At 38.9% G+C, this 27213-nt stretch overlaps 1 protein-coding gene and 2 non-coding genes across 6 annotated transcripts; 1 reads left to right on the forward strand and 2 right to left on the reverse strand.

Moving 5' to 3' along the window:
• Nucleotides 1–248: 248 nt before the first annotated feature.
• LOC117209824 (synaptic vesicular amine transporter) lies at nt 249–25790 on the reverse strand. 4 transcript variants are annotated; one of them, XM_033452243.1, is made up of 12 exons: nt 25499–25790; nt 11396–11550; nt 8134–8385; nt 7717–7882; nt 7166–7308; nt 6171–6353; nt 5973–6074; nt 5420–5594; nt 4837–4888; nt 4524–4707; nt 3695–3828; nt 249–3605 (listed from the first exon to the last, which is right to left on the reverse strand). In XM_033452243.1, the coding sequence occupies exons 2-12, from the start codon at nt 11508–11510 to the stop codon at nt 3537–3539; spliced, it is 1575 nt and encodes a 524-aa protein (XP_033308134.1). In that variant the 5' UTR covers nt 11511–11550; nt 25499–25790; the 3' UTR covers nt 249–3536. The 4 variants fall into 4 exon arrangements, with proteins under 4 accessions (XP_033308134.1, XP_033308133.1, XP_033308132.1 ...); XM_033452242.1 differs by lacking the exon at nt 25499–25790 and adding an exon at nt 21174–21297; XM_033452241.1 differs by lacking the exon at nt 25499–25790 and adding an exon at nt 19897–20137.
• Nucleotides 5204–5276, reverse strand: Trnak-uuu. Its single transcript has one exon. It is a non-coding gene; the product is annotated as a tRNA-Lys (tRNA).
• On the forward strand, nt 8576–8647 carry Trnaa-cgc. Its single transcript has one exon. It is a non-coding gene; the product is annotated as a tRNA-Ala (tRNA).
• Nucleotides 25791–27213: the final 1423 nt, after the last annotated feature.

The raw sequence follows: 27213 nt of genomic DNA on the forward strand, positions 1-27213 counted from the left end.
TAACAAAATATTTTTCTACCCTGGATATCTAGAGAATAAATAAATTTAATATTGTGTATATATGTGTATGTATATTATATTATATGCACACATATAGATATATATATCTCTATCATAATGTATTGAAATGTACAATGCACCGTGACCAGAAAAAAGATATTACCTAATCTAACACTCATAGAATATTCATGAAGTACTAATATTCTATTTTTAATTTTCCCAGACATGAACATATATATATGCAATGATTTTTCACGTTAAACACGTAAATGTTTATTTAAATACATATTATTGAACAACATACACATAAACATATCATGCGTTTCAACGACAAATAACGTCGAATAACACTCGATTCATTTGAAATAAGGTTGCCTCGTGTTTGTAGCGATCTTATGAGATAAAAATTCGAAATGTTTTGGAGCATCGCGTTCGGACATCGATATCGTTGAGCGAAAAACTGACGATTTTCAGAGTCGATTTGCGTGCGCGTTCTAATTCCCTTGCCATATAATATTCCCTTCGCAAATACATGCATTTTTACGTACTTCAAAAGTTCGGTACAACTTTACATAAGTACACACACACGTACGCACACACAATACAATTGCATCGCTTATCAAGAATAAAAATACCTTTCTCCTTCTTGAGTCTCGCTGTTTTTCGACGACTACACAGACAGATTAAATCGGACCCATACACCAGCTGGTTAAATATTATATGCATATATGTATATACGTTACAATGACAGAGGACAGGAGGAAGGAAAATGTATTGGTAATTTATTGGCTTATGCCTGCACGCAATGCCCGTTGGAGATAGAATTATGCACACTTAGATATATGTGAGACATCTGTTGTTCGTTCTGGCTTCGTCTAAATTCAATGAAACCCACTTTCAACGACATTTAACAACCTGTCAAGCCCAAATGGATCAAGGACGCATTATTTATCAAAGAGAAGGTTTCATCAAACAACGATTAAAACGACCGTTTGTTTCCGCGATTTCGTGTGCCAAGAAACTTTCACGTTTCATGATATCGCTTATTGTCTGTTTGCAATAGCAGCAATCACTTTCAATTCATCCGACATGGAACGCTAAGACAAAATGTTGCAAAAGCGAGATAACATCAGATGAGTGCAATAATAGACCATAATTACTAGACTGTGGATTTTTATGTACTTACGCCAAATTTAAAGGTACAATAATGGACACAGTACATATAGCATATGAAGATATATAAAACATCGAAAGTAGGGCATTTGCTATGATATTTAGACAATAGAACCATTTAAGCTCGATTTTCTAACATGTACATATTCATAAAAATATGAATTTGCATAAATATCCGCAATCTAATAATTATACATCATGGTCGAAGTTCTATCGTACGCGACAGATCTTTCATGTTGGTTAAATCATAGTCTAGAAAAAGAAGAATATGGAAATGAAGAAGCTGGTAAATCGTTGTTGATTAATAATGAAGTTGACCCGTAAATGTTAACTACATTCTGTTATAATTGCTCCTTAAATACATACGTACGTTCTCTATATTTACAGAAATGTAAAGAATCCTTAACGAGAATATATGTTGCATTGTAACATTAATACAGATAATTTATAACGATATATCAATGCAAGGATGACAATTCGTACGTTTCTTTAACCTCTTTGGCTCGTTACACTCGGTTCTGGAAATCGTTCGAGATCTCGATCCACTTTTGTGAACACGATGCCCCTACTCTGTTACCTTTTCCTCTCGAGTACGCTCGGTCGTGGCAAACGTTCGCGATGAATTTGCAAATCGAATTGACTCGCGTTTCATATCGGGAGTAGGTCGGCGTTCGCGTGACAACGTAACGCAACCTCGAGAATTCACGGAATTCGCGGTGGAAAACTGTCTCTCTCTCTCTTGAATAGAATTCTATTCTATATATGCATATGTATTCCATATTATATTTCATCTCGTTGCAACCCTTCTGCTATATATATATTATTATATGTATATTAACATAATACATACTTTTGTACAGGTTCGGCAACATCATGAATTCGAACGTTCTACAACACTACTACAGAGATATATAATATTTTTCTTATCGGAAAATATGTATCACGAAATTCAATCGTGATAACCTCGCACTCGAGATTCATCTAACATGCAACGACACGATCCGTATTTTTGTTAATTTCCATACGCATTCGCAGTAGCTTAGAATCCAAACGTATTTATAATCATATAACTTTTGTTCGTAACGACATTATGCATTTTCCACGAGCAAACAACAATTATACAATGATCAACTCTAGCATATTTTGTAGCGATATAAGTAAACGATATATACGTTCTATGATATTTTTCTATAGATATGTCCTACCTATAGCTAATATATTATACGCGCGCGTGTATGTATGGATTGTGTATTGTCTACATAGAATTATTAGAAGAAAGAACGTGTTATATACGAGTTTAGTTCCTACGTTTCTATATTTTAATTCGTTCGATACCTATCACAAACACGCACAACGGACAAAAAGGAATCGACTTGATCGTCGGAAAGCATTACACGCACAGAAAAAGGAAGCACAAACATTTTCTTGTTAGAGTTTTCCGCCGCGAACTCACATAAAGTTTATCGTGTAATTTGCAAATTCGTTGAACGCTGTTGACTCATCCTTCGATAATTATAGTTTCGTTTTGGTTTGAATATATTTCCTCCACGTCAGAGGAATATTTCTCTTTGGTTATTGGCGAATAATCTATCGTAGAGCACAACGAAAATACTCGTCAGCGGATCGATCTGACGAGTATCATGCATCGTGCGAAAGAACGTGTCGAAATTCGGTCTTTATCCTAACTCGTTAAACACAAACTCGCGAATCTCCAATCCTTAAGGCATTACATGCTTCGTAAGTATGCTTACGTAAAGGGTAATCAAACCACTTCTCATGGTCGATTCAATGCTAATTCACAATTCGATCCAATGTAATTTCGAGAACTCTTCATCCTGCCTGCTCGCCATTATCGCATGGTTTCCCTGCAGCCATTCAGGGAATCCAAAGCAGGCGGTTCTCCGAGTAAATAATTTTCTTCTTTCTTTAGGAAATTGATACTCTTTGAAACATCGACAATGACTCGAGCGGTTGAAATTTCACACAGTTTGCGTTTCACGACAGGACACATCCCAATCTTGGGCATCGTGCGTTTAAGCTACACACGTGTTCGTTATATCGATGTATTTTTGCCTCGGTGCCTCGATCAATTCGACATAAGTGTAATTTATCGACGTTAGCTACGTGTCATCGACGTATACGATTCTCTTGAACGCACACACTTATTCTTACGATCTAATGTTACGTGTATATACAGATTGCGCTAGACAAAGGGATACATAATTATGTTTTACCTATCTAGATTTCTCGGAACGTTATTAACATAGAGATTTTCCGTATTACATTTAACTCGTTGTTCCATCTTCAAGAATGTAGAGAACGAAATGCACGCCGCTATCCTGTGTTCAGAAATATCCGTCCATTTACTGTTCTTCTTCCTCATTCTGGTACGTTACGTAGCGCACAGACGACTTTTCGCCAATTATCAACGACTAGAAGGTAATACATCATCAATACGACGATCGAACAAGCTTTCAATTACGAATTTTTGAACAAATAGAAGCAAGAACTTTCGTCTTACCTTCTGTTCCTCTTTCGTTGGCGGCGCCCGCAAAAAGTACATCAGTGGGGCATAAATAAAGTTCAAAATGGCAATGCCAAATAACATCCATTCAAAGCCAATACTGTTGACTAACGTACCACTCAAAGCAGGTCCTGATAATGAACGATTAATAATCAGAATATTACAAGTATCACAGCTTTTTTGGAATTTAATTAAAAATTAAAATTTCACTGAAAGAGTAAAAAGTTCGTCGCATGTTTAAAATTTGAATGCGAACGAATGTTTAAACGATGATTGGAATGGAAATCCGCGTGAATTAAAATATTTGAAGAACCCGCAAATTGGTGTTCTATCAGATTTAAAAAAAAAAAATAAGAAATGAATAACAAGAAAGAAGTAATAGAGAATATTAATGTGCTATACAAATGGTCCGATTTGATTCCTGACAATGACACCACATTGGCGTCACGCACAAATTATTATTATTATTATTATTAAAAATTATCGAAAAGATTGATAAGTTTAAAAGAAATCAGTCGTAGCAGAACAATACGTGACTTCGTTCCGCTGTCAACCTGTTAATCACGTATCTAGGTTATGAAATAAAAAAATGTAAAATGTGAAGTTAATCTAGTTATAAACCTAGCATTTGGCATTCGATGCCCCCAGACTATCAGTATATGTTGTCATTATTTCAAGATTTTCAACTAGAAGGATCAATATGTATTGTCAATACAATATTGTCAATATTTATAGACAGATAGTATCTTTGTTGAGAATCTTACAATATTGACAATATTATTGATTACGTTCAATTATCAAGCGGATTTTTCACATATACACGTACCAACGGCAAAACCTAAACAAAACGCAACATCTCCGATAGCATATACACTTCCATAGACAGCGGTGTGTCGTATGTCGACTAAGTATCCCAATTCCGGCATCATCGAACTGTCCACCATTCCGATAGCAAATCCCAAGCCTGCGTTAGGTACGATCAGATGATGAATACTTTTAGCCAGCGGTATCTGTGAATGTGAGAAAACTATTCGTATCATTGTTTAAGAAAATAATAATAAAAAAATGTCGTGCTCTATAGTTTGACGATGATTCATGTTGGTCCGTACAAATAAAATAAGAAAAAATGAAATACTTACGCACATCAAGCAAATGCCGATCACGACCAACCCGATCAATGCAGCTAACCATCTATAATAAAAAGAAAGAGATATTGGTAGATATACGAGAAAATAGTTCGAATAGAACGAATTGAAAATAAGTAAATTGCGGATATTTATACATTTATTGTATAAATTTAAAATATAAAAAAAAAACAGAATGTATATATTATACAGAAGTATGTAAATTTATTTTTATTTTCGTGTGTAAAACGAATCTCTAATTGGGTTTCATTTCTTTAATTATGTTCGTAAAAAGCTAAATTTGCATAAATATTTGTGGTTTACAAATACGGGAGAAAGTTATTAGGAAAAGAGAAAAGAGAAAAAAATACAAAAATTAAGCCGCCCGAACAGGGACTCGAACCCTGGACCCTCAGATTAAAAGTCTGATGCTCTACCGACTGAGCTATCCAGGCGATGGTAATCACGTGTTTGCTTATCCACTGCTAGCAGAATTAAATTTTTACAAGATATAAAATATTCAAAATGTCTGACATTTACTGGTGAATATTAGAAGGAGGGCTTAGAGGAGAAGATATTTGTAATAACATCTACTAACCTGCCCATTCTATGTCCGAGTGGTCCGAAAAGATTAGTACCGATCAGATAACTAATGCTTGCCGGTAGAAAGGCGGCACCTTGCTCCCATCTACTCGCATCCATCGTGTCCATCATCCAGATAGGAAGACTGGGTTCTAGCATTGCGATACCCATATTGGCGAACGTAATAGCACCTGAAAAATAGACTGGTCATTGGCAATTGAAATGGTGATAATACGTGTTAATCTAAGGTGGAAGAAATGCAGTTTAGCGGATGAAAGAATTCTATAAAATCGTACTTGACAAGAGTAATGAATAAATGCAACATACACGACAATATGGTGAAAAATATCTGGTACAAAAGTTACTAACATGCGCATATACAACTAAATTACTTGCTAACTTTAAACTTTCTTTTTCCAGGTACTGTATATAGATCAACGAATAAACAGATCGATATAATACGTTTGGCGTAAACCTTTGATACTTAATATCCCGTATATTGGCTAGGTTTCTCGCCCTTATTGAAGATTTCATTTTTTCAGGTTAGTGGATGGAAAAATAATAGTTACCAGCAGCTAAACCGATGTAAGGATCGGTGACCAGAGATTTGAGAGACGGTGGTTCCGCTTCGGTGTACACGACAGACGGTTGAAGCACCAGAAGTTGCAAAACTGGGAATGGTATTATACAAAGTACAATCGATAAATGTAAGATAGAATGGAAGTAAATGGCGCGTAAGAAAAAGATGAACATGGAGAAATACTCACTTCCGTCGCCAAGGGCCAATGCCGAAAGTACTAAGAACGGAGCAGATTTTCCGACATATTCGTACATCGCGCCGCCAAATGGAGGCCCGATGAGAACACCAAGAGCCAATCCACCGAGTGCAATACCCATCGCGTTACCACGTTCCTTGTCGTCTTGGTATCTTTCGGCCAACATTCCCATACCTGTGAATGAATCGAACGATCGATCGAAATTCGAACAGAATGAAGTCCAACTATATTTCTTTAACGTTAAAAAATATCTTCGGTTTGGACAAAACACGAAAGAGATCTTGTTTCTTGTTGTCTTGTCAAACATCTCTTTAAAACGCTATAAATTTCTTTATTTGCTAGAATGAGAGCAAGGTTAAAGTATCTATAGGGGATTGTAACAGGATTAATGATACTCATAAAAGGACATTTAATACATTCGCTCTGCTGGCTTAATACATTCGAGACCGGTGATTTTGAATGAAAATTCCCAATGATGGAAATATTTTTTACATTTGTAATAAAAAGCAAGTAAAGCTAATCAATGTAGGATTAAAAAAACACATGTTAGACAATTTTTATTTAAAAGTATGTCATGACATACACGGTACGTTATCGATCATCCGTAATAATTTTGATGGATGACTATGTGATATGCTATGTGCGTCATCCGAATAAAATAGCGTTTTAAAAATAGCGTCTCAAAAAAAAGGAAAGAAATACGCAGAAGATAATAATATTTAGTTCAAGCATTGGAAAACTATATAATACGTATATAATAGACAGAAACATTATCTAGACTTGTAACTGTCCGACAATTGACCAAAGAGACTGATGACATGCATATGTGGACGTCGGTCATTGCGGCGAGATACATCTGTCTGGGATGTGTTAAGCGATCTTCTTCATCATTCTCGACCCCATTGATACGTATTCAATATTCACACATGGGTTGCTACTCACGAGCGAAACGTTAGACACGTGCTTCGTACTTATCCAGGGTTTACCTGAAACGCTGGAACACGAAGAGCCGATTCCCTGAAGCGCCCTCGCTAAGAAAAGAATTCCGTAGCTTCGTCCAAACGCAAATATCAGTGTTGAAAGAAACATAATGATGAAGCCAGTGAACATGGGTATGCTATAACCGATTCTGGAAAGAAACGCAATGGTGTTGGTCAAATCAGACAAATAACGAGCTGGTTTCTGTACTTTGACGCGCTACAAATACGCGTGAAACGGCTTTCACATGTTTATTTCGAGTAATAATCGAATAATTAAGTGGAAGAACGATATACAGATGCAACTTAAGTCATGTAAAATTAATGTTGTTTGTCTCGATATTTAGAAAATTAGGAAAATCATTAGAGAAGAATATAATGGTATGCAATTTTTTGAAATTTTTAGATCACTGAAAAGAAACTTAATCCCATTGCAAATGATAACGGAACAAAATAATAAACAAAAACAATAATAATCTTATATAAAAGGAACAAACGAACATATTATACAACTTAATATACATACATATACAGCGTACATTATGTATGCACTCGCTTACTTGTGGGTAAGCGGACCGACGATTGGATTTGCCAGCAATTGAACGAAAGCCTTGGAGGCGAACATTAAACCAACAGCAGTCGTTTCTTGCAGCAACTCGCGATGTCGTTGCGCCTTTTCATCCGGATCTTCCGTTGCCGAATTTATTTCGCCGCTATTCGTACTCTCTGGGAAAAACGCGAGCCAATAGCGATTAATCATGGTATACTAATCGTATTACAAATTTTCTGCATTCATCGCACGGAGATTTCCCATCGAAGATAATTTTTCGCAAACAAACAGAACGTTCGAGTAAATTATATTATATTATAAAAATTCGATGGTTGTAGACAAATATTTTCTCGAACACAACGAAACATTGGCACGCTCTAAAGCAAGTGCAAGAGGGTCACGATATCACGAAATTATTTACTCTTACCAAGCAAACCGCTTGACTCGATGCTAGAAGGCGTGCTCACGTAAAGAAACTCCAATTGAGAATCGTTCGACTTGGTCACAGCACAAGGACATTTTGGCGTAGTTGTTACACTGGAACTCGTAGATGTGACGATGTTACCGCTTGTTGTTTGAACACCGGTGAACGTTCGACGGGAACCACCCTCGTTCAGATGCTGACTCAAGGTTGCGTTAGGATGCTTGATGTCGTATAGAAACTCCGGTATAATGGGCACTGCGGCACAATCATTGGAAACGTGCAGAGCATAAGACAAAGATAGAATGGAGAAGACAAAATCTATTTAGTAGCAGCAAAGAATCTATTCGACAAAGTAATTCTACGGTATAATACTAAATTAAAATTCAGAACGCGTGTATGTTCTGGCTTCGGTGACGAGGTGTTCCGTTGTAGCATGTAACAGCTCGGGGGTGTAACTCAGTGGTAGAGTGTCTGCTTCGCATGCTGAAAGTCCTGGGTTCAAATCCCAGCACCTCCAACAACAACAGAGCGTTATCAATTTTTTTTTTTTAATTTCTGTTCGCGCGAGTCGTAAGTAGAAATACGCCGAGACTCGAACTTGTAAATTCCAATCCCAAACTTCGTGACGTCTGGAAACTCTCGTAAGTCGGAACGTCTTTCTTTTTTTTCTAATTAAATGGTACCTTTGTCAGGAAACCAGATCTTAACAAATTCGTTTTCAGAAAATGAAATTACTTGTTGGTGAATCTATCCAACGTACAGAGGTCTCCATGTATGAATACGCGCCCGCGCGTGTGTATGTGTTCCCTTCGTAAGTATCAGAACACCTGCTGCTCTGGTGTGGAGCGCGATAATCGACACACATTGTTAGAGACATAATTAATTCATCGAAGTTTAGTATTTGCACAAGGTAATTATCGAATCGCTGGAGACTTGTAAAAACACGTCGAATGGTTCTAAAAATTGTTTGCAGGAAATTCAGAGACCCATTGCTCGATGAATTTAACGAGTACGTAAAACTGTTCGAAGCGAGACCATGTAGAAACGCTTGCGATCGTTAGCGATGCGACGAAAGAAGGAATCAGTGATGTAAACTGATAAACCGTTACTTTCTAAGGGGAAAAGGAAATGGTAATAAGAAATCAGAAACGAAGGTACGGTGTTAAAAGGGCGACGAAGGTTCACGATCGTTTTATCCATCGGAAGCGCGTTTCCATAATTTGTTAGCGCGCGTGAGAACGCTGGGAAGCTGTTTCGTATACGCTACATAAATGTATGACCACTTATCTGGATTGCCGGAACGTCGTCAGCCGTCCCCTCGCGTATATTTCCTGCCAGCTTCTAGCTTTCCGAGCGAAGAATCGTATGGGGGTCATATAGACGCGTGCCTCGTGAATTAAACATGTTTCGAGGGCACGATAAAAGAAAGCCAGCTCTCCACCTCTACTTGACCACTATCGGTCAAGAGTAAAAAAGCTAAACAACTGGAAAACCCGAGTAACCATTCGCTAACGTCCTATCCATTTTTTTAACCATTTCCATCGATTTTATTTCCCCACATTTTATTTCCTATATTTTATTCCCTGTATTTTATTTCCTATATTTAATATCCCGTACTTTCTTTCACAGCTAAAACCACATATATATAACGCGCTCTCCCTATGGTTTAAGAACTTGATCGTGGACATTTTGGTCGAACGAAGACTCGAACATGATCGCGAGTCTGAGAATCCAGCAAGCTGGAAGAGTTAAGAATAAATGATTCAAGAGCGGATAAAACGAGCAACATTCGCGCGAATCTACCTCACCGTTCAAAAATATTTTCCCGCATTTTCGGCGCTCTTTTGCTTTTATCAGATAATTTATCGATTAGCATTGTTAGTCAAACGACGAGTTACGAATCGTAGATTAGGGATTCCTTTTTTTTTCGTACTTTTACGGGGAGAACTAAGGAAATGAAATTTACATAGTAATTTGTTTCGTCTACCGAAGATTATGACGAGAGTACATCACTTTGAATATTTTATATATCTTTGCGTGTCGCATACGTTCTGTGGGTTTCCGAATCTTTAAATTTGTCATAGATATATGAAAATCCGCAGTTTACTAATGACATTAGTTCGATCACAGTTTGCTGCTAGTTTTCGATGAACGAATGTGCATCTTAGGAATCATATGAATTCATGAATTTGCCCGCGAAGCTAGAACTTCTGACAAAGTATACGTAAAGCAAACTTATCGCTAGACTGCGAATTCGAAGAGGTAGAAACGCGTTCATAGTATTTGGCAGGTGAGGCAAATCTTTGTTTAAATATTAGAAGTAAGTTCTTTATATCAAGTTCTCCTATATAATTAACGCGTAATTATATCTGTAACACCGTAAGCATAAACGAGTGAACCGTAGCACGTACAAGCTCTATGAAATAATACTGTAACAAGAAGCTACAATATTCGCTGAGTAACCAAAAGACCGAAGGGGTAGTTTGACGACACTTGTCTCGAGATCGCCTACAAACCCGTACAGTTTCAAGAACGTTAGAATTTGTGAGTTATTAAAGTTTGTCTCGTCAGAAATCCATAAATACGAATAGCTAGCATAAACTATATTTCAATTAAAATGTATCTATGACTTACGATCTTTGGCATATTGTTGAAATGTTAATACGAGAGATAAGATTATTAGTCTAATTTTAAACGTGAGATTATCGTTTTGACTTTAAGCTAGAATGTAATTAGTTCGTCTTTAAGCATCGGTACATATCGTTTGTCTACCGAACAGTGCTGATCGATAGTTTTTTTTTTTTTCAAATCGACGTTCGATTGACATGGAATGAATCACCCAAAGGATACCGACGAATTCATATAAAGAGGAATTAACCGAAACGGTCACAGTAAGTGATTAATAATAGTTAAAAATTATATACGTAATTATACAGGGTGGTTGGTAACTGGTGGTACAAGCGGAAAGGGGGTGATTCTACGCGAAAAAAGGAGTCGAAAATATAGAATAAAATTTTTTTTTTAATTTTTAAAATTTTTTTAAAAATCTACAGTGAGATCCGTTATAACGAGACGCGATAAAGTGCGCAGGCGTACCCAGCGAAAATTCAAAGTCGATTTTCTCGAAAACAAAGCGTCGAACGAAAAATTGTTATTGATAATAAGAAGATAGTAATAGATAATAGAATTTTAAAGCAGTCGAAGAAATCGATTAATCAATTGACGAAAGGAATCGAATCGTCTGTTGGAAATCGACGCTACTCACCAACCGTGGTCAGAAGCATATTGTCTAAGAGCAGAGCGATGGCAACGATTATGAGAACCAGCTTTCGCGATTCTCGACATCGTTGCAACCAGCCGCTCCATTCTCCACCGCCCATCCTTGTTCTATGAGTCACTCGTCTTGGTTCGTTGGATAATCTGCAAAAAAAAAAAGAAAGAAAATAGATAAAAAATAAAGCTACTTCAGCAGTTGGAAAATGAAAAAAGAAGTTATTTGTACGCTGTGAGATACGCGCTAAAACCAATTACAAGTTATCATTACAGTTCTATCTTTACTTTTACTAAACGCTTGAAACCTCAATGGAAATTCATCTCCGCTTACACGAATACATTTAAACGTCTATAAATTATGTTGTTAACTTCATCATAGATAATTTTCTGCTGTCCATTATTACCTATTACGTAGGTGGAAGGAATATGGCGGGGGCGTAAAATCGGTCAGTGGTTAAAGTTTCCAACTTTCGACAAAAGCGTTGAGTAGGGTCACCGATTGATCTAGCCGCTAATTATGACCCTACGCTTAGGGCCGTATTCCGCACTCTAGTTTTTCCAAATCGACTTCTTTTGCTTGAGCAGTTCAACGGCGAGTAATAAAATCGAAACTTCCAGAAGTTGGAATTATAATTGTCCTCGCTTTACGACAAGACAATTTCTTCTAAACTACAAAGGAAGAACTAATCCTGAATTTACAAACAGTTTCGAACGAGGCTCGTTACGGTCATCAGGCCCGTAATATATCCAATTGTCGCCATTATTAAAAGCTGTAAACCTTTAACCATTGGACCGAATATACGACCTGCCATCCAGCTCCCTTCGAATATGTTTCGTTTCTGTCGAATTAACCGTAACGTAGAAAAATCGAGATTTGTGGCGTTCATAGCTACGAATGTAACGCGGCTATTTATGCATTTATCAGGAATTGAAAATTGCAGAAATGCATAGAATACGTAAAATATGTAGAGACGTATACAATATGCCAAGTATATTACTCGTTATAATGTTTAATGGGCAAAAGAGGCGAAGAACGAAAGTAAATAAAACTGCAAATGCTGAAAGTAAAGTTTTGTAGAAAACAACGTCTACGTTATTTACACAAAATGTTATTTGGTGATAAAATATAAGAGAACTTATTTGTTACACGTACTATATATCGCTTTACGATATTTTTATTTCAATGTTTCACACACCTGTTAACTAAAGATAAGATTTTGCATTTTATAGTTTAGGAACGAACGATTTTATATTTTAAGAAAGGATGTAGATGCCCATTATGTAGTTTTCTTAAAAACGCTGTAAGTGCCAGTACAGATTTTCTTATTTAATGGGATAATTGAAGCAGATTTATCTACGTACATGTTCAAGTACGAGGAAAGGGGCTCGCTGGCGCATGCCACTTAGAGTTTAATCTAGAAAACTGATCATTAGACAGCGGATCTTTATGCGAGTTCGTGTTCTTCTGAATATAATTTTAAAAAATAGGACTTGCACAATCGCGTTACCTACCAAGTGTTATAAAAACCACTGTATCTTGAATATCTTATACATTTTCCTCTATATGTGTACGTATATTATGTACCTACATTCTGTGCAATTTCGTACTTTCAAATTTCCAAAAAATCCAAAATACGATAATACGGAAATCCGCAGTACACTGATCGTGCAACGTGTACATCCTATATCACATACGAAATACTACTAACAACTGTATGAATTATTGCCATAATACTTCTCTCCATATTCACTGATCGTGGCTTTCGTATAAACAACCTTTTCAAGGAAAAAGAAATTCTTTTTTTTAAAAATGGCACTTACGGCCTCTTCTACTTCTTTCACTCTTCGAATCTCTGCTCGAGTTTTATCTCTTCAGTTGTGCCCATAAAGATATAAATTTACATGAAAACCCCCATTCCATTTAATACAAAACTAAAAGGATTTACTAAAATTTCTTTTTTTATTATTCTTTAATTTGTACTTTACAACTTGTCCAGCTGGACTTTCGGTACATTTTTCTAGCTATTTACTAAAATATAGGGATTCTACCAAATGTCCAAATCGGACAAATTGTGAATGTAAACAACTAAATAAAAAAAAAAATATAGGCAAAAGAAGGTTTGCGAAGTTTTCGAGAAAGCCGTACATAAAGAAATCGCGTCGAAGTTGTGTTTAAGTTACAGCAAAGTCATGTCGAAGAGAGATGCCGACCGAGTAAACTAATTAGTGGATCAAAGGTGTCGTTGTGTGTGTGTATATGTGTGTGCAATCGATGGCAAGTCCTTTTAGCTACGTTTATTCGTTCCATTCCGTTGTTCAGCACGTTTTCTCGAAAGATCTTCGAGCGTCATCGAGCGTCGAAAACGCTAAAATCAAGTTTCGTTTCACTCCGTTCGGAGATTCGTCGATTTACGCGGCGAAAGGAACTTCCTATCGAAAATGGGACAGTAGAAAGTGGTAGAAATAGGAAAATCTTTGAGAAAGGGCATTTGCTGGCTCGTGATTCGAACTTCCGGCACTCGACGTACTCTTTGTCGAGTACAAATTCTTCCGACAAAATTTCACGCGTTCGACGATCGAATGGAATTTCCACAGTTTCAACTCGTGTCTTTTATAGATTTTACGACGTATCAGAAAATTGACGTTAATCAACGTGTACTTTAGGCTGTGGGCGATATCAGACATTAAAACAACGAAGAAAGTTCCTGCGGAGAAATGTCGTTTGCCGCGTATTTTCCAACTTATTTTTACATTTAAAAATACACCGACAATCGCGTAGTCCGATAAATCAGCCGAGATGAACCTTCCTCTTTGTTTCATTCACGCTTCGTATTTCTCAATGTGGAGCGAATGAACGTATAATATACAAGTATGGTATAGAGGGTGTAGCATAAGCAATGTATTAATTTTATGCTGCAGAAGATTTAAAATACTTTATAAAATTTATAAAAGACTCGGAAATATCGTCTTTTCGATCCAAAGTAAAAAATCTATCTGACCAAACACTTTTCCACGTCTCTGTACATTGGCGACTAATAATCGAACGTAGGTTCGCGTTAGCAACGGAAAGAAAATATTTTTCGGTTCATTTATATCGTTCGATTTACCGAATGTCCAGCTGGACAAATTGCAAAGTACAAATTAAATAAAAAAGAAAAAAAAATATGTATATCGTTTTTAGGGAAAGATAGTAATTTACGTACTCTTCGACCTACGTGCAAGGCTCTCGATAGCTATACGTCTATTTCGAAAATCTGGAATAATTTCTCTCTGAAACACGATCAAAATCGTTCGATGCTTGGGCTATAGAATTAACGGCATTAATTGGTCGCTTTTAACGGTATCTCCCATGAACTGTCGCGCAACCATTCCACAGGCGATGCCCTCGCCGCTCCTCTTTTATTCGTAATAACTCGATTACTCGATGCTTTTAGCTCGGCTAATTTTCGCACGCTCCCCGTGAATAGGAAACCATTAAGGCCGTCTAAAGCGGTACCTGGCAACGATTCCTACCACTTGCCTCCTTGTCACCTCATTAAAAGGCGCTTTCTCGATTTCTCTTTTTTCCACCAAAGGGCACAAAGAAGAATCCGCGAAGCAATCTGCAGAAACTCGTGCAGTCGATAGATCACCGACCAACCGAAAAGGTAGAAAAAAGAGAAAAGGAAAGAAGAACTCTATTCGGATATAGAACCCGTCGTCTTCGAGAGGGTTGCTGGCGCGAGATAAGCCTCCTTTGGCTTTCGTTCGCTTCTTTCAGCGTAATGTACACACCTCTCCATCATTCGATGTTCGATCGTTTATCCGTCTAGTCCACCTGGTTGTCCCTTCCGATAATTTCGTATAATAGATAATTCGGAGTTTCGTCGTACGCTGTTCTCCATAAATATTTAGATATTTCCAAATTATCGTAACTTTACCGTGGCTGAAAAATGTATTTGGATATTTCCAAATTATTGAAAATTTACCGTCGCTGTAAAGAATTATTGTATACCGGTGCATTCGTTAGAGTATTTCGTAAGTTTCGTATTATTTCTTTAAGTAGAATATACCTTTACGCGAGGAAAGGTAAAGAACACTTTGTTGAAAAATTAAGATGCGGCTTCTTTTTATTTATTTCATTTGTACTTTACTATTTGTCCAGCTGGATATTTGGTAGATGATTAAAATACGCGCATATGCTTTTTGTAGTCACCGTATAAAGAAAGTTGGAAAAATTTCCGAATGTCCAGCTGGACAAATTGTAAAGTACAAATTAAATAATAAAAAAAAAAAAAAAGAAACTATATGAGGCATGTATACTTCACGTTGGTGTAATATTTGAAAAATTTTCTTCAAAATTATTCTATAGGCAATGTCCTCTCTTATTTGTCTAAGATAATAATTCTTAAATAATTAATTCCTGTAGTTAAGCTAGCGTTAAGTTAATTTCCCGTAGTTAAGCATCCTAATATTTATGAACGAGGACGTACATATGACATTTCCATCGGACGATGAGCGTGAGCCCAATAAAGTTTGCTCGGGTGCACACCCGATTTCTTAACAATGATGAAACAACATCCATAACAAATTGACGAGGACGCGTACAGAGAAATCGCGTTTTACGTCGATACGAACTTCCTGCGTAGCGCGGGTGCACAGAAGGATTTTCTGTCTATTGGCAAGGGACATGGTGACAGTGACATAGTCACGCTATAATAGTCCCGAAAATGTAACACCTACGGACTGGACAAACTCAATCCAATACCTTATGAACGGTCGAAGAAGAAATCGGCAGATACGCAACAAAATACAAGGAAAGAATGTCAACACATCCGAACCAGCTGGTTGCAGAAAAACCCATATAAAAAGAAGACTAAAAGGATAGCTCCTCACTGACCTCGCTAAAGAAATAAAATAGACAAACTCAAAGATGGTATCCAGTTGGGGGTAGCTATCCACACGTCATTTAGCAATAAAGTTAGAAAAATTTATCAAACGTCCAACTGGACAAATTGTAACGTACAAATTAAGTAAATAAATAAATAAAAGAAACCCAATACCAGCGAACAATAGCGCGTGCATCGACATACATATACTGGGAAAACGGTTAGTTCTCTTCGCTACTTTCTTCGCGTGGATATGCAAATTCGCGAGAACGAAACGAAAGTGGATGAAACGAAATGAAGAGAATAGATCGTACACGAGAAAAGACGGAATATCGTAAGAACGAAAAGCCGGTAAAGACTTCTCGCAGGCAGAGACGGAACTGCTGGCGGTCATTCTTCGTCGTAATTACCGAACAGATAAGAGAATGAAACACGACGGAAAGAGAGGAAAGCAAAGTATGGGAGCCAACCAAAGTGGTAAGAGAAAAATCTTCTTCGGTCTTTTCCGAGAATAATGCACGCACCCAGGGGACCCGGCTTTCAGGAAAATGCTGATTGCTTCTTCTCTCCATCCCCGTTCACCACCCGCCACGCCCGGCTGTCATCCCTCCCCTGTTAACTCTTCGCGATTTCTCCTTGCCAATTCTTTTCTTCCCTCCGATATCCTCGCTTCTCTATCTACTGCTCCTTGCCTTAGATATCTGTTTACCACTTGGTTTCTTCCTTCATTTGCCAGAACACAGGCGCGCACACCCTTGTCTTATCAATATTTCGCTCGACCCTGTACACGGTCATCCCTAACTAAGGCACCAGCATATCTATTCGCTTAGAAAGACATACATATATGCATGTCTCCGCTACCTCCATAAATATTTGGACACTCTGTATTTGGTAGCTACTGCTCTGTCCATTTCGTTTCATTTAATTTCGTTTCATCTTGGCGAACATGTTACGTCGACGAGGTAACAAGAGGAGTTCACGAAACTCGTTTTCTCGATAAATAATACCTGCGTAATTCCACTATCCTTTATATCTGTTTGGGCACTCTGCGCTTCAAAGATCTTCCTTTCACTTTTTTTTCACGTCGACTTTGTTAACTTTGTTTTATTTTCGCCAATATATACAGCGACTACGAAAGGTACTTGTGCATACACATTGCGTCTATTTTTACTTTTTCTTTTCCTACATTTCATTTTCACAGTATCGATCTTCCGTACTATATTCCTATATCGTATTTCTTTTTTACATTTTCTTATTATATCTTCTTTCTATTTTGTATCTCTGTAATCGTACGAAGAGGCTACTAAATACCAGGAAATTTGATATTGCCCAAACCTAATTAATTAGCACATTGGAAATACCAGGATAAATACAACGGTGTACAAATAGCCGTAGCCTGTTGTATTACTGGCTATTGTTTTCACTTCGTTTCATCCAATTTCGCTTCATCGTATGAAGAAGGTATCGAACACAGTTAACGACACCTGTTTCCCCGATAGATGTATATGCATCTCTGTGTTATATAGATGGAAAGACGGTTCGTTGCAATGGTTAATCGAGCTCGAATTGAATTTTCGAGAAGTCGTAGCGCGTGCAACCGCGGACGCCTGGAATCGATGCCTGAAGTACAACGCGTTATCGACGAGAATCTAGATGCTGTCGAAAGGGTTTGACATGGTAGTGGCTTTGCGATTGACAGTTTAGTTGGCTTCGCGTTGATGAAGTGACTGTGGAACCAGCAACTCGTCCGACCTCGTTATCCCGTTTCGATGAACGCGTACGCGCTTCCACGCTGCTCCTTCACCACCATCAACATCCGCGCCACTCGACCACCCTTTTTTTCACACCCCTGTTCCCGACCTGAACTTAATCGACACCGGACCTTTCCCCATCCCCACTTTCACCCCCATTCTGCCTCTCGTCTCGTCCCACCTATTCTTACACTCATTTTCTCTTTTCGCTCGTGCTCGTGCATCGACTCGACGCGCATTGCGAATGAATATACAGTGGCTGGCGAAAATATTTGAACGCATATGCGGAAACGTTTTACGGATATATCTCATGTGCGTTGCTTGAAACTCCTTCGAATTCCCTTAGAACTGTAACGAAACACGATTATCACGATTTTATTGGATGAATCTCTTTTTAAAATGTACAGGGTGGTTGATAATTGGTGGTACAAGCGGAAAGGGCGTAATTCTACGCGAAAAAAGAAGTCGAAAATATGGAATAAAAATTTTTCGTTCGAGGCTTTGTTTCCGAGAAAATCGACTTTGAATTTTCGCTCGGTACGCCTGCACTTTATCGCATCTCGTTATAATCACTCACTGTAGATTTTTAAAAAAAATTTAATAAATTAAAAAAAAATTTTATTCTATATTTTCGACTTCTTTTTTCGCGTAGAATCATCCACTTTCCGCTTGTACCACCAGTTATGAACCACCCTGTATATCTGTAGGAGTTCTATGCTATTTATTGTGAACATATAGCTCGTAGAGATCGCCAAAGTATTTAGACAGTCAATTATTCGTCGTATTAATTAGCTACAATATTTAACAAAACTATTTTAACACCACTGTTCATGCTGTGCTTGCATTAAATGGTCTTGTCACTGTTATATTTATATTCGGATTGATTTTACCAATATAAAATTGTACAAATTTTAGTAATATAAAATTGTGCAAATTGTACCAACATACATCTTGATATATCGTTAATGAAACTTCAAAGTATCACTGTTCTTGCTGTGCTCTAATTTTCTAGCAAATATATGTTTGTAATAAATGTTATTCTCTGGTTAGCGATATAAAAATTTACAAATTTGACCAATATAAAACAGTGCAGATTCTACCAATACAAAATTGTACAAGTTGTAGTAATATAAAATTGTGCAAATTGTACCAACGTACATCTCGTTATATCGTTAATGTATCACTGTTCTTGCTGTGCCCTAATTTTCTAGCAAATATATGTTTGTAGTAAACGTTATACTCTGGTTAGCGGTATAAAAATTTACAAATTTGGCCAATATAAAACAGTGCAGATTTTACCAATACAAAATTGTACAAATTGTAGTAATATAAAATTGTGCAAATTGTACCAACGTACATCTCGTTATATCGTTAATGTATCACTGTTCTTGCTGTGCCCTAATTTTCTAGCAAATATATGCTTGTAATAAATGTTATACTCTGATTAGCGGTATAAAAATTTACAAATTTGGCCAATATAAAACAGTGCAGATTTTACCAATATAAAACAGTACAAATTTTACCAATATAAGGTTGTACGAATTATACCAATATACATAGTCGTGTTAGTCGTAGCGTTAATTAATTTTCAAAATTTCCTACAACGTAGTAACGTATTCATAAAAATGTCCTAGGCTAACTGTTGGAATATGTACTTTCACGAGTCATTCCTACGGCGAGAAAGGCGAGTTAATAGAAAAATCGTGTCGACCGTCAACCAGCTCGATTTATCTTACGTTCATTCCAGGCTCGTACGTTTTATTCGCCTCTACAGACTGCTCCTTCGATTCCCGATTCTTTTTCACGAACCACGAGTCATGGTAGAACTGACTAGCGAAAGACGTATAACGTAATAGAGTATAGAGGATACGCACGGTAACCGGCTAACGAAAATCGTTTCCTTTCCAAGAGACCCAGTCAGATCGGATTTCCGACAGGCGAACCCTTTGCACGCGCCGCGGTAACTCCTCCTCTCTCGTAAACTTAGTTTCCACTTTGAGAAGCAATTAGTACTGCTGCTGCTGCTGGTGCTGCTGCTGCTGGTGCTGCTGCAGACCGAACAACCGGAATAGCACAGTTCCGTCGAATGAATAGCTCGATCGTATCTTCCAGACAACTTAATAACGCGACTCTCGCAGCCAACAGAGAGAATTACTTGAGTAGGACGCGATTAATCGCGACGAATGTAATCGACTTTCCTCGAACCGTATTACGTTAACTATCTTTTCAAACCTTGCCGAGTCAGATCTGGCACAACTGGGAAAAGAAATTTTCTGGATGAAAAAAAAAAAAAAGAAGAGTAGATGGAAATCGAGGAGGACGAAAGACGGGGGCGCGAGGAGACGCGTTTAAAAGGCAAACTGTTGCTTCGCGCCTCAACAAGTTGGCCGACCGAGGAAGCGATTAGCCGACAGATCGATTCACGGCTCCGTCTTCGACACACGGATAGAAACTCTGCAGTAATCCTGTCACACCTTTCTTTTCCTTTTTTTCTCTCCCTTCTTACACTCACGTTTCGTCGAGCTTCATCATCTGCCGTTAGGTTGTTAGGCTTCGTACTTTACGTTTCTTTACGAACCGTAATCGAGAATACGTAATTTTCGGCTAATTGAGAAAGCTTGAAGCACATTTGTCCGTAGCACATTTTGGCCAAAGTTGAATCGATTCTTTGAAAGTCTAGTCCGTATATAGTATACACAACGTGAAAAATGCTGTGATCACTAGAATCGAGTCAGGTTGTGGTATTACACGTGGACTTGAATTAGGTAGGATAAATGTCTGTTTGAAATTGTCACGTATATTTCTACGTTACTTGCAGAAATTACAAGTCGCAAGAAAGTTGCTTCTTTTCGCTATATTTATTTATCTCAGCGAACGCTCGAAAGGTGAACTGCAAAGTATAGTTCTACGGCTCCTGTCGATCGTTTCGGTACACACAGGTTGACAATTCGTAAACAGAAGACGATGTAATGTTGAACACAAGAGGCACAGGTGTTTGGAATTTACTCGACAAAGGTCTAAAGCACAGTTTGCATAAAAAAAAAGAATACTGAAATAAGAACGGAATATATCACTGTGTCCTGGGTAATTATTCCGCTGGTTGTCTCGACGGAACAACAGCCTGCGGCGCAACAGAATTATCAGAACTTACCAAATACCGTGTGTCATTTAGAAACCATTCTTTCATAGCAAAATGTGCTAAATGCACTTTACACCGATATCCGAGATTTCCATTGAATCGCAAGACGCAACATGAATATCCGCCTACTACGTTTCACAAATTACTTTACTCTTCTTTTGTACCTAATGTGTTCGTCTTCTTGTCTTCGCCAATGTTCCCGGAGGAAGTCGCACGCTATACTGAGATTACATGTACACAAATGGTTGACCGTTTACACCGCTTACGTTCAAAGTGAACGAAACCTCGCGTATAGCGGATGTTTATGCATACAAAGTGAAAGATAGAGGAGAGCGAGAGACGAGAAAGACGATCGTTAAGCCGGAATAACGAGCTTAGACCGAGTGTCGAGACGATCTACGTGGAACGTTCGCCGCCACAGCTGCATCTACTGCGAGTTTCGAAAATCATTGCACCCTGTTGATAGACAATGACCGGTGATGGGGAATTTTCCGATTGGAAATATGGCTTCTTCGATAACAATAGCTGTACAATACACTTTCACGTCGTTTCCATACGCAGGAAGAACGTAGTACGACAGAGGAGAGAAAAGAGAAACAGTAAGTGTGAGGAGGAAAAATGATTCTGTTGTCTACAGTCTAGGATAGTGCGTGCATGCACCGATCTTTTTTGACATTTATTTTCGCGACTTATTGCTGTTACGACAAGTAAAGTTATGACTAATTGATTCTCTATGTAGGAAGATATCGTTTAATGGAATATAATTGATCTTTCTTTGATGCATATTGCTCTTCATAAACACGTACTCGGCCACTTCAGTCAGTTTGTAGTAACGTTATCTGAAATTGTATAGAGATAAATGTGCCAACGAGGCATTAGTATAATGGCAAAGAGACACTTTCAGTCTTTCTATGAAATTAGTAGATTATAAATTGAAATCAGCATATTACTGATATATTTTACTATCTATTTAATATCAGCGACTGCTTTAACATTGACTCATAATCCATAAATTGTCGGCTCTAACGATAAACCGCTTATCGATTAGTAAAGTAGTTGCACAAGGATCGGCAATCGAAAATGCTAATTTTATTATTGAACGCTGGCATATTCTATCGCGCCTAGGTATAATAATTATAAAAGATGAAATCCTTGCAATTCGCCATTTAGCCGCAACCTCGTGATTAAAATACAGCTTGACAAAAATAAACAGCTATCTTTTGAATTTCTTTACGTAACACGTAAACTGCGGTATTCGTGCGTTTATATGAAGCGCAAATATGCAAAAATGCATAATGAGATCGTACGCGAATGCCAAATATGAAAATATCGAAAGTGAAGCACGGCCATTCAATGGGAATTCCTTACGCGTATTTGAAAAAATATGAAATTGCTAGAATTTATTTTTAGATAATACACGTAACGTACGATGCAATTAAAACGGCTGAACGCTAAACAAGCGGCGATTTATTTTCGTTTAACATATTCAATATAGGATGGAATATTAAATAGTATTAAAATAAACAAATACTAGCAATGCTTAATCGAAACAAATTGCAGTAATTTATTTCTATACTTAACATATGTAACGTACGATGTAGCAATATTAAAATAGATAAATGTTAAAAATCTTCCATTAAGATTTATGTTTATTTAAAGCGTATATGTAACGCGTCTACAACGTGGCCACGTTAAAATACGATGAATAAATGTTTAAAAATTGCCAAGAGAAAATAACCGTGACGATCGCTTGGAGAATAATTTGCAATCCACGGGTTCAGTACTCGTCGTAACGCACGTAGAGCGCACTATCGGCACACGACTCGTCGAAACAATCAAATCGCGAATACGCGTTTATATCCCGGAGAGTTTTGATCTCGTGGGGATGTTATAGGGTGCGACATCGTGAATCAGCGATAGGGGCAGTGAAAAAAGGAAGACGTGGAAGTGGCGAGACTCGAACGAAGGAATACGATTGAAGGGAAGCAGGAACGCGAAATAAAATTACGGCTGTGACGTCGTTTAAACGAATTTACGATATCCTCGGATACGTATTACGAAACTCATCGGCCGTCTCGCTATCTTTGCATCGTACGAAAGGGCGCAGCGACCGGCTTGCTTTTTCAATCGATACAAACTCTAACAAACCGTCATAAATAGGCAGATTGCGAAGACGTGAAATTATCAACGGAGCAGAGGGTGCGTGAGAAAGGCAAGCGGAGGAAGAAAGAAAGAAAAGTAGAGGAAAGAAAAGAAACCGAGAAGGAAATGAAAGGTAGAGAAGACAAAAAGAAGGTAGAGCGGGGAAACTGCTTTCCCCGTTACGGCGAGACGCCTTCGTAGACAGACAAATTGCAAAAATAAGAATTATTAACGGAAAGAGAAATGAAATCACTGGGAACGGTAAAAAAAAGAAAAGGAGAAATGAAAGAAGGTAAAAGGGGAGGAAAAGAGAGAACTGTGAGATAGAGAGAGAGAGAGAGAGAAAAGGCGAGGAGAAGAAAGAACAGAGAAACTGCCTTTTACGCTACGGCGAGACATCTCGGTAGACAGGAAAATTGCAAAAATAAGAATTATTAAAAAGAAAGAGAAATGAAATAATTAGGAAGAAGAAAAAAAAAGAGAAATGGAAGAAGAACGAAACGGGGAGGAAAGGAAGAGATCGAGCGAGAGGCGAAGGACAGAAAAGGCGAGGAAAAGGAAGAGCGGAGAGTGAGTTCGAAGGAGAAACTGCCTTCTCGGTTACGGCGAGTCTGGCGATCGAGTAATCGCATTATACCTGGTAATTACAAGACCGCTCGCAGTGCTACGAGACAAGCCTGTAGCTCGAGCAAAGTACCGAGCAGGGTTATGCAGATTGCTTTATAACCTTGTTACCGATCTATTAACCTCGCGAGCTTGATACCGGAAACTGTTTTTCTTCCGAACCGTTATCAAAAACGTCTCGTTCCTGTCAAACATTCGGAAATACGACGCTCCGATCCGAATGAATATCGGCTAGATTCTCAGGCAGCGCGATCAAGATTTCTTCCTTACGTTCTAATTTTAATCGTTGTCGTCGCAGCCGACGAAGTAAAACGTCAAAGCGGAGGAGGAAGATTTCGCAACCGTGCGGTCGAATCTAAAGCCAAACCTGCGTGAGACACACGGAAATGAGGGTACAGCCTGGAGTGTGAATCGAAACCGAGCTTTAAACTCGACCAGAGCCTCGATTAGAATGGTACGCGACCCCGAGCAATCGCGAGAAACAGGCGAGACAAACGGAAATTTAACCAGAAAAAGGAAAAGCCGCGCACTTGCCTTCTTTTATCGAAAGAGTAGAGAAAGGACGAACACGAATCGAACACGAATCTGATCTTTTCTCTTGTCATTGATCGTCGTTCGGAACAGAAGCAGGGCGTCGACGATCAAAATTCTTGCTCCTCCTTCTCCTCCTTCTCCTCCTTCTCCTCCTTTCCTGTTCGTTCATCGATCCACTGGTTCGCGATCGTCACTCCGCTTTTATCTAAACTTTCGCGAATCTGAGCTCTCGCGCAACGAACGTGTCGATCGTCGTTCTCATCCGCTGTCAGTTGCCACTCTGTTTTTATCGAAATCTTCGGAAATCTAAGCGTTTGTACTGTAAAAGGAACAACGCGTCGATAGTTGCCTTCGTCGATATCGTAAAACGTTGTACAGTGGCGTACAAAAGAAAGTTTGACGTTCATGCTTGTGTATAACAACTACGTTACGTCAATGACATATTCGTGGTACTGAACGTTTTTCACCATGTTGATGACAGCCTCTGTATTATATCTATTAATCGTTTAATCGTTCTCGTTGATATTAACTCCATTTTCTAAAATGAAGCTTCCTTTTCAAACTGTTGTTCGAGCTTTTTCTTCTCCTCCACCGCATGCACGGAGAAACAAAAACGAAAACGAAACTGAGAAGGGAAACGCGAGATGGACTAAATGGAAGAAAATATCGATGCCTCGCTGCAAAAATATCGTACGCCCGCTTCTTGTCAAATTTGAGCTTTCACATGCGGGAAAATAGCTTCCTCGCCGGTTTCTTTACGCTGTACAAAAATCGCATTTACATCCACTTGGTAAATATCTCTGTTTACTGCGCTTACTCTCGTCATCGTGTTCCGTCTTCGTCATTTTCTATTCAGCAAAGAAATCGCGACATCGTACAATTTGCAACCAATTTTACAATATCATCGACGAGAACAAACGCAACAACGCGCGGAGCATCCGTTTGACTTATTTTTCTCGGAAATGCGAGAGATGGACGCACGATAGTCACGCCGCAAGCCATCGATATTATGGAAAACGACGAGTGAAATTTCTTACCTATGGCGTTGAAGACGGATCGGTAGGGCAAAGTGGATGGAAGGTGCGAGCAGACGATAGAGAAGTCGGCCCCTCGGAATCGATGAATCGCTGGTGAACGAGACGTCGAGCCGGTTAGCGTGCAGCAGCCGTGCTTTCAGGTGGAAGCGTCGCGGCCGATTGAGAGTGACGATGGTGGCGAGGGTGCATCTCACCCCGATTTTTCCGGCTCGGGGCTCGGTCGCACTCTCTGCCCACCGTCGTCCGCATTCGCTTTCGCGTTCGCGTTCGCGATCGCGGCCACGTCCACGTTCGCGCCTCTGCCACTTCTTTACCCGTCACCTCTCTTCCCGATCCTCGAAGATCCAAAGTCCTTTCGGTCGGACGCGAAAGCGCATGGTCCACGGTGCCTCCGGAAGCCCCCACTGTTCTCCTTCGCTCCCGCCCCTTTAACGCTCCTCTTCGCCCTGTTTCGAACGCTTCCGCGTTAACCCTGTCCCTACCCACACACCTCATTCATCCCTCCTTCGAAACCCACGGTTCTCCTCGCCACCGTCGCTTCTCCGACTTGCCATTCCATTCTTTCTTCATCCACTTTTTAATACTAGTTATCCTACTATTCATTTGCAGCAGTTTAGTCTTTTTCTTTTCATTTCATCTTTCTTTTCTTTTTTCAGTATCTTACCTTCGATCGTATCCTCCTTCGTTCTCTAATCCTACTGGCTGCTATTTCGTTACCTTTGCTTTTTTCCTTTCCTCTCCATCGTCCTTTTTCTTCCTTCTTTTGTGTGTATTTTACCGATTGCATTATTTTGCTTCGCTTTTTAATTACGCCAGTTATCGTATAGCGTTTCTTAGGTGTTCTTATTCTTCCGAGTATCTTGGTGATCTATGTTTCTTTTCGTTCTCAACGATCGCGATCCGATTCTACGTACGCACACCCTCGCGCCGTTTCTAAACCTACGCACCAAGTATATGTATATGCGTGTGTACGTATGTCGTTCGCTAAAAGATCGCCTTAACGCGTCGATCCGAAGGAGAACCGAAATCGCGTAGCCACCGAGAGGTTTTTCCTCTTTCTTAACGCGTTACGCGCTCGCGTCATCCGCCTCTGGGAGTCACTGTACAGTCATCTGCCATCAGCACCCTCAACGTATTAAATCGGTAAGCCGCTAAGCCATCGTTCCAAGCAAATGCGCGTTTCGATGAAACGTCCTTCCGAAGAATAAAACGTCCAAAGACCAAGATTCACACTCTCGTGAGAATCTATTGGGCCGGCAACTAAGTGATTGCGGATTTTGACATTAGATGGTATCGACAAAATGCGCGATCATTTAGTTGCCAATCCAATATCATACGTATGTGCAATGTGTATACACCAAACGCGCATTATAATTTGACTATTTCGCCCTATCGAGTTTGTCAGAACGCGTATTCTTATAAGCAGGCTGCGAACGTTCGCGCAATTCCACGTTTCCACGAATACGCATATCTAAAGAAACGAAACACCACAAGATGAGCTTGTCTCTGCCGTCGAATCTACCTCGTGTATTTTATATACTTTGGCGATAGTACGCATATCGTGTGCTCAAGTTTGCACAAAAATCCGCAGTCTACTAACGAGCTTGTGCATCTCAGTTTTCAGATGCTTGGTCCGTCCGAACGATGATTTGTCAGGCCGTAATTCGCGTAATTGTTACGCTCGGTTTCGACGACTAACGAAGAGAAAGAAGAAA

Source organism: Bombus bifarius, unplaced genomic scaffold (assembly GCF_011952205.1).
Source record: "Bombus bifarius isolate JDL3187 unplaced genomic scaffold, Bbif_JDL3187 scf7180000008194, whole genome shotgun sequence".
In the NCBI taxonomy this organism is placed as follows: Eukaryota; Metazoa; Arthropoda; class Insecta; order Hymenoptera; family Apidae; genus Bombus; species Bombus bifarius.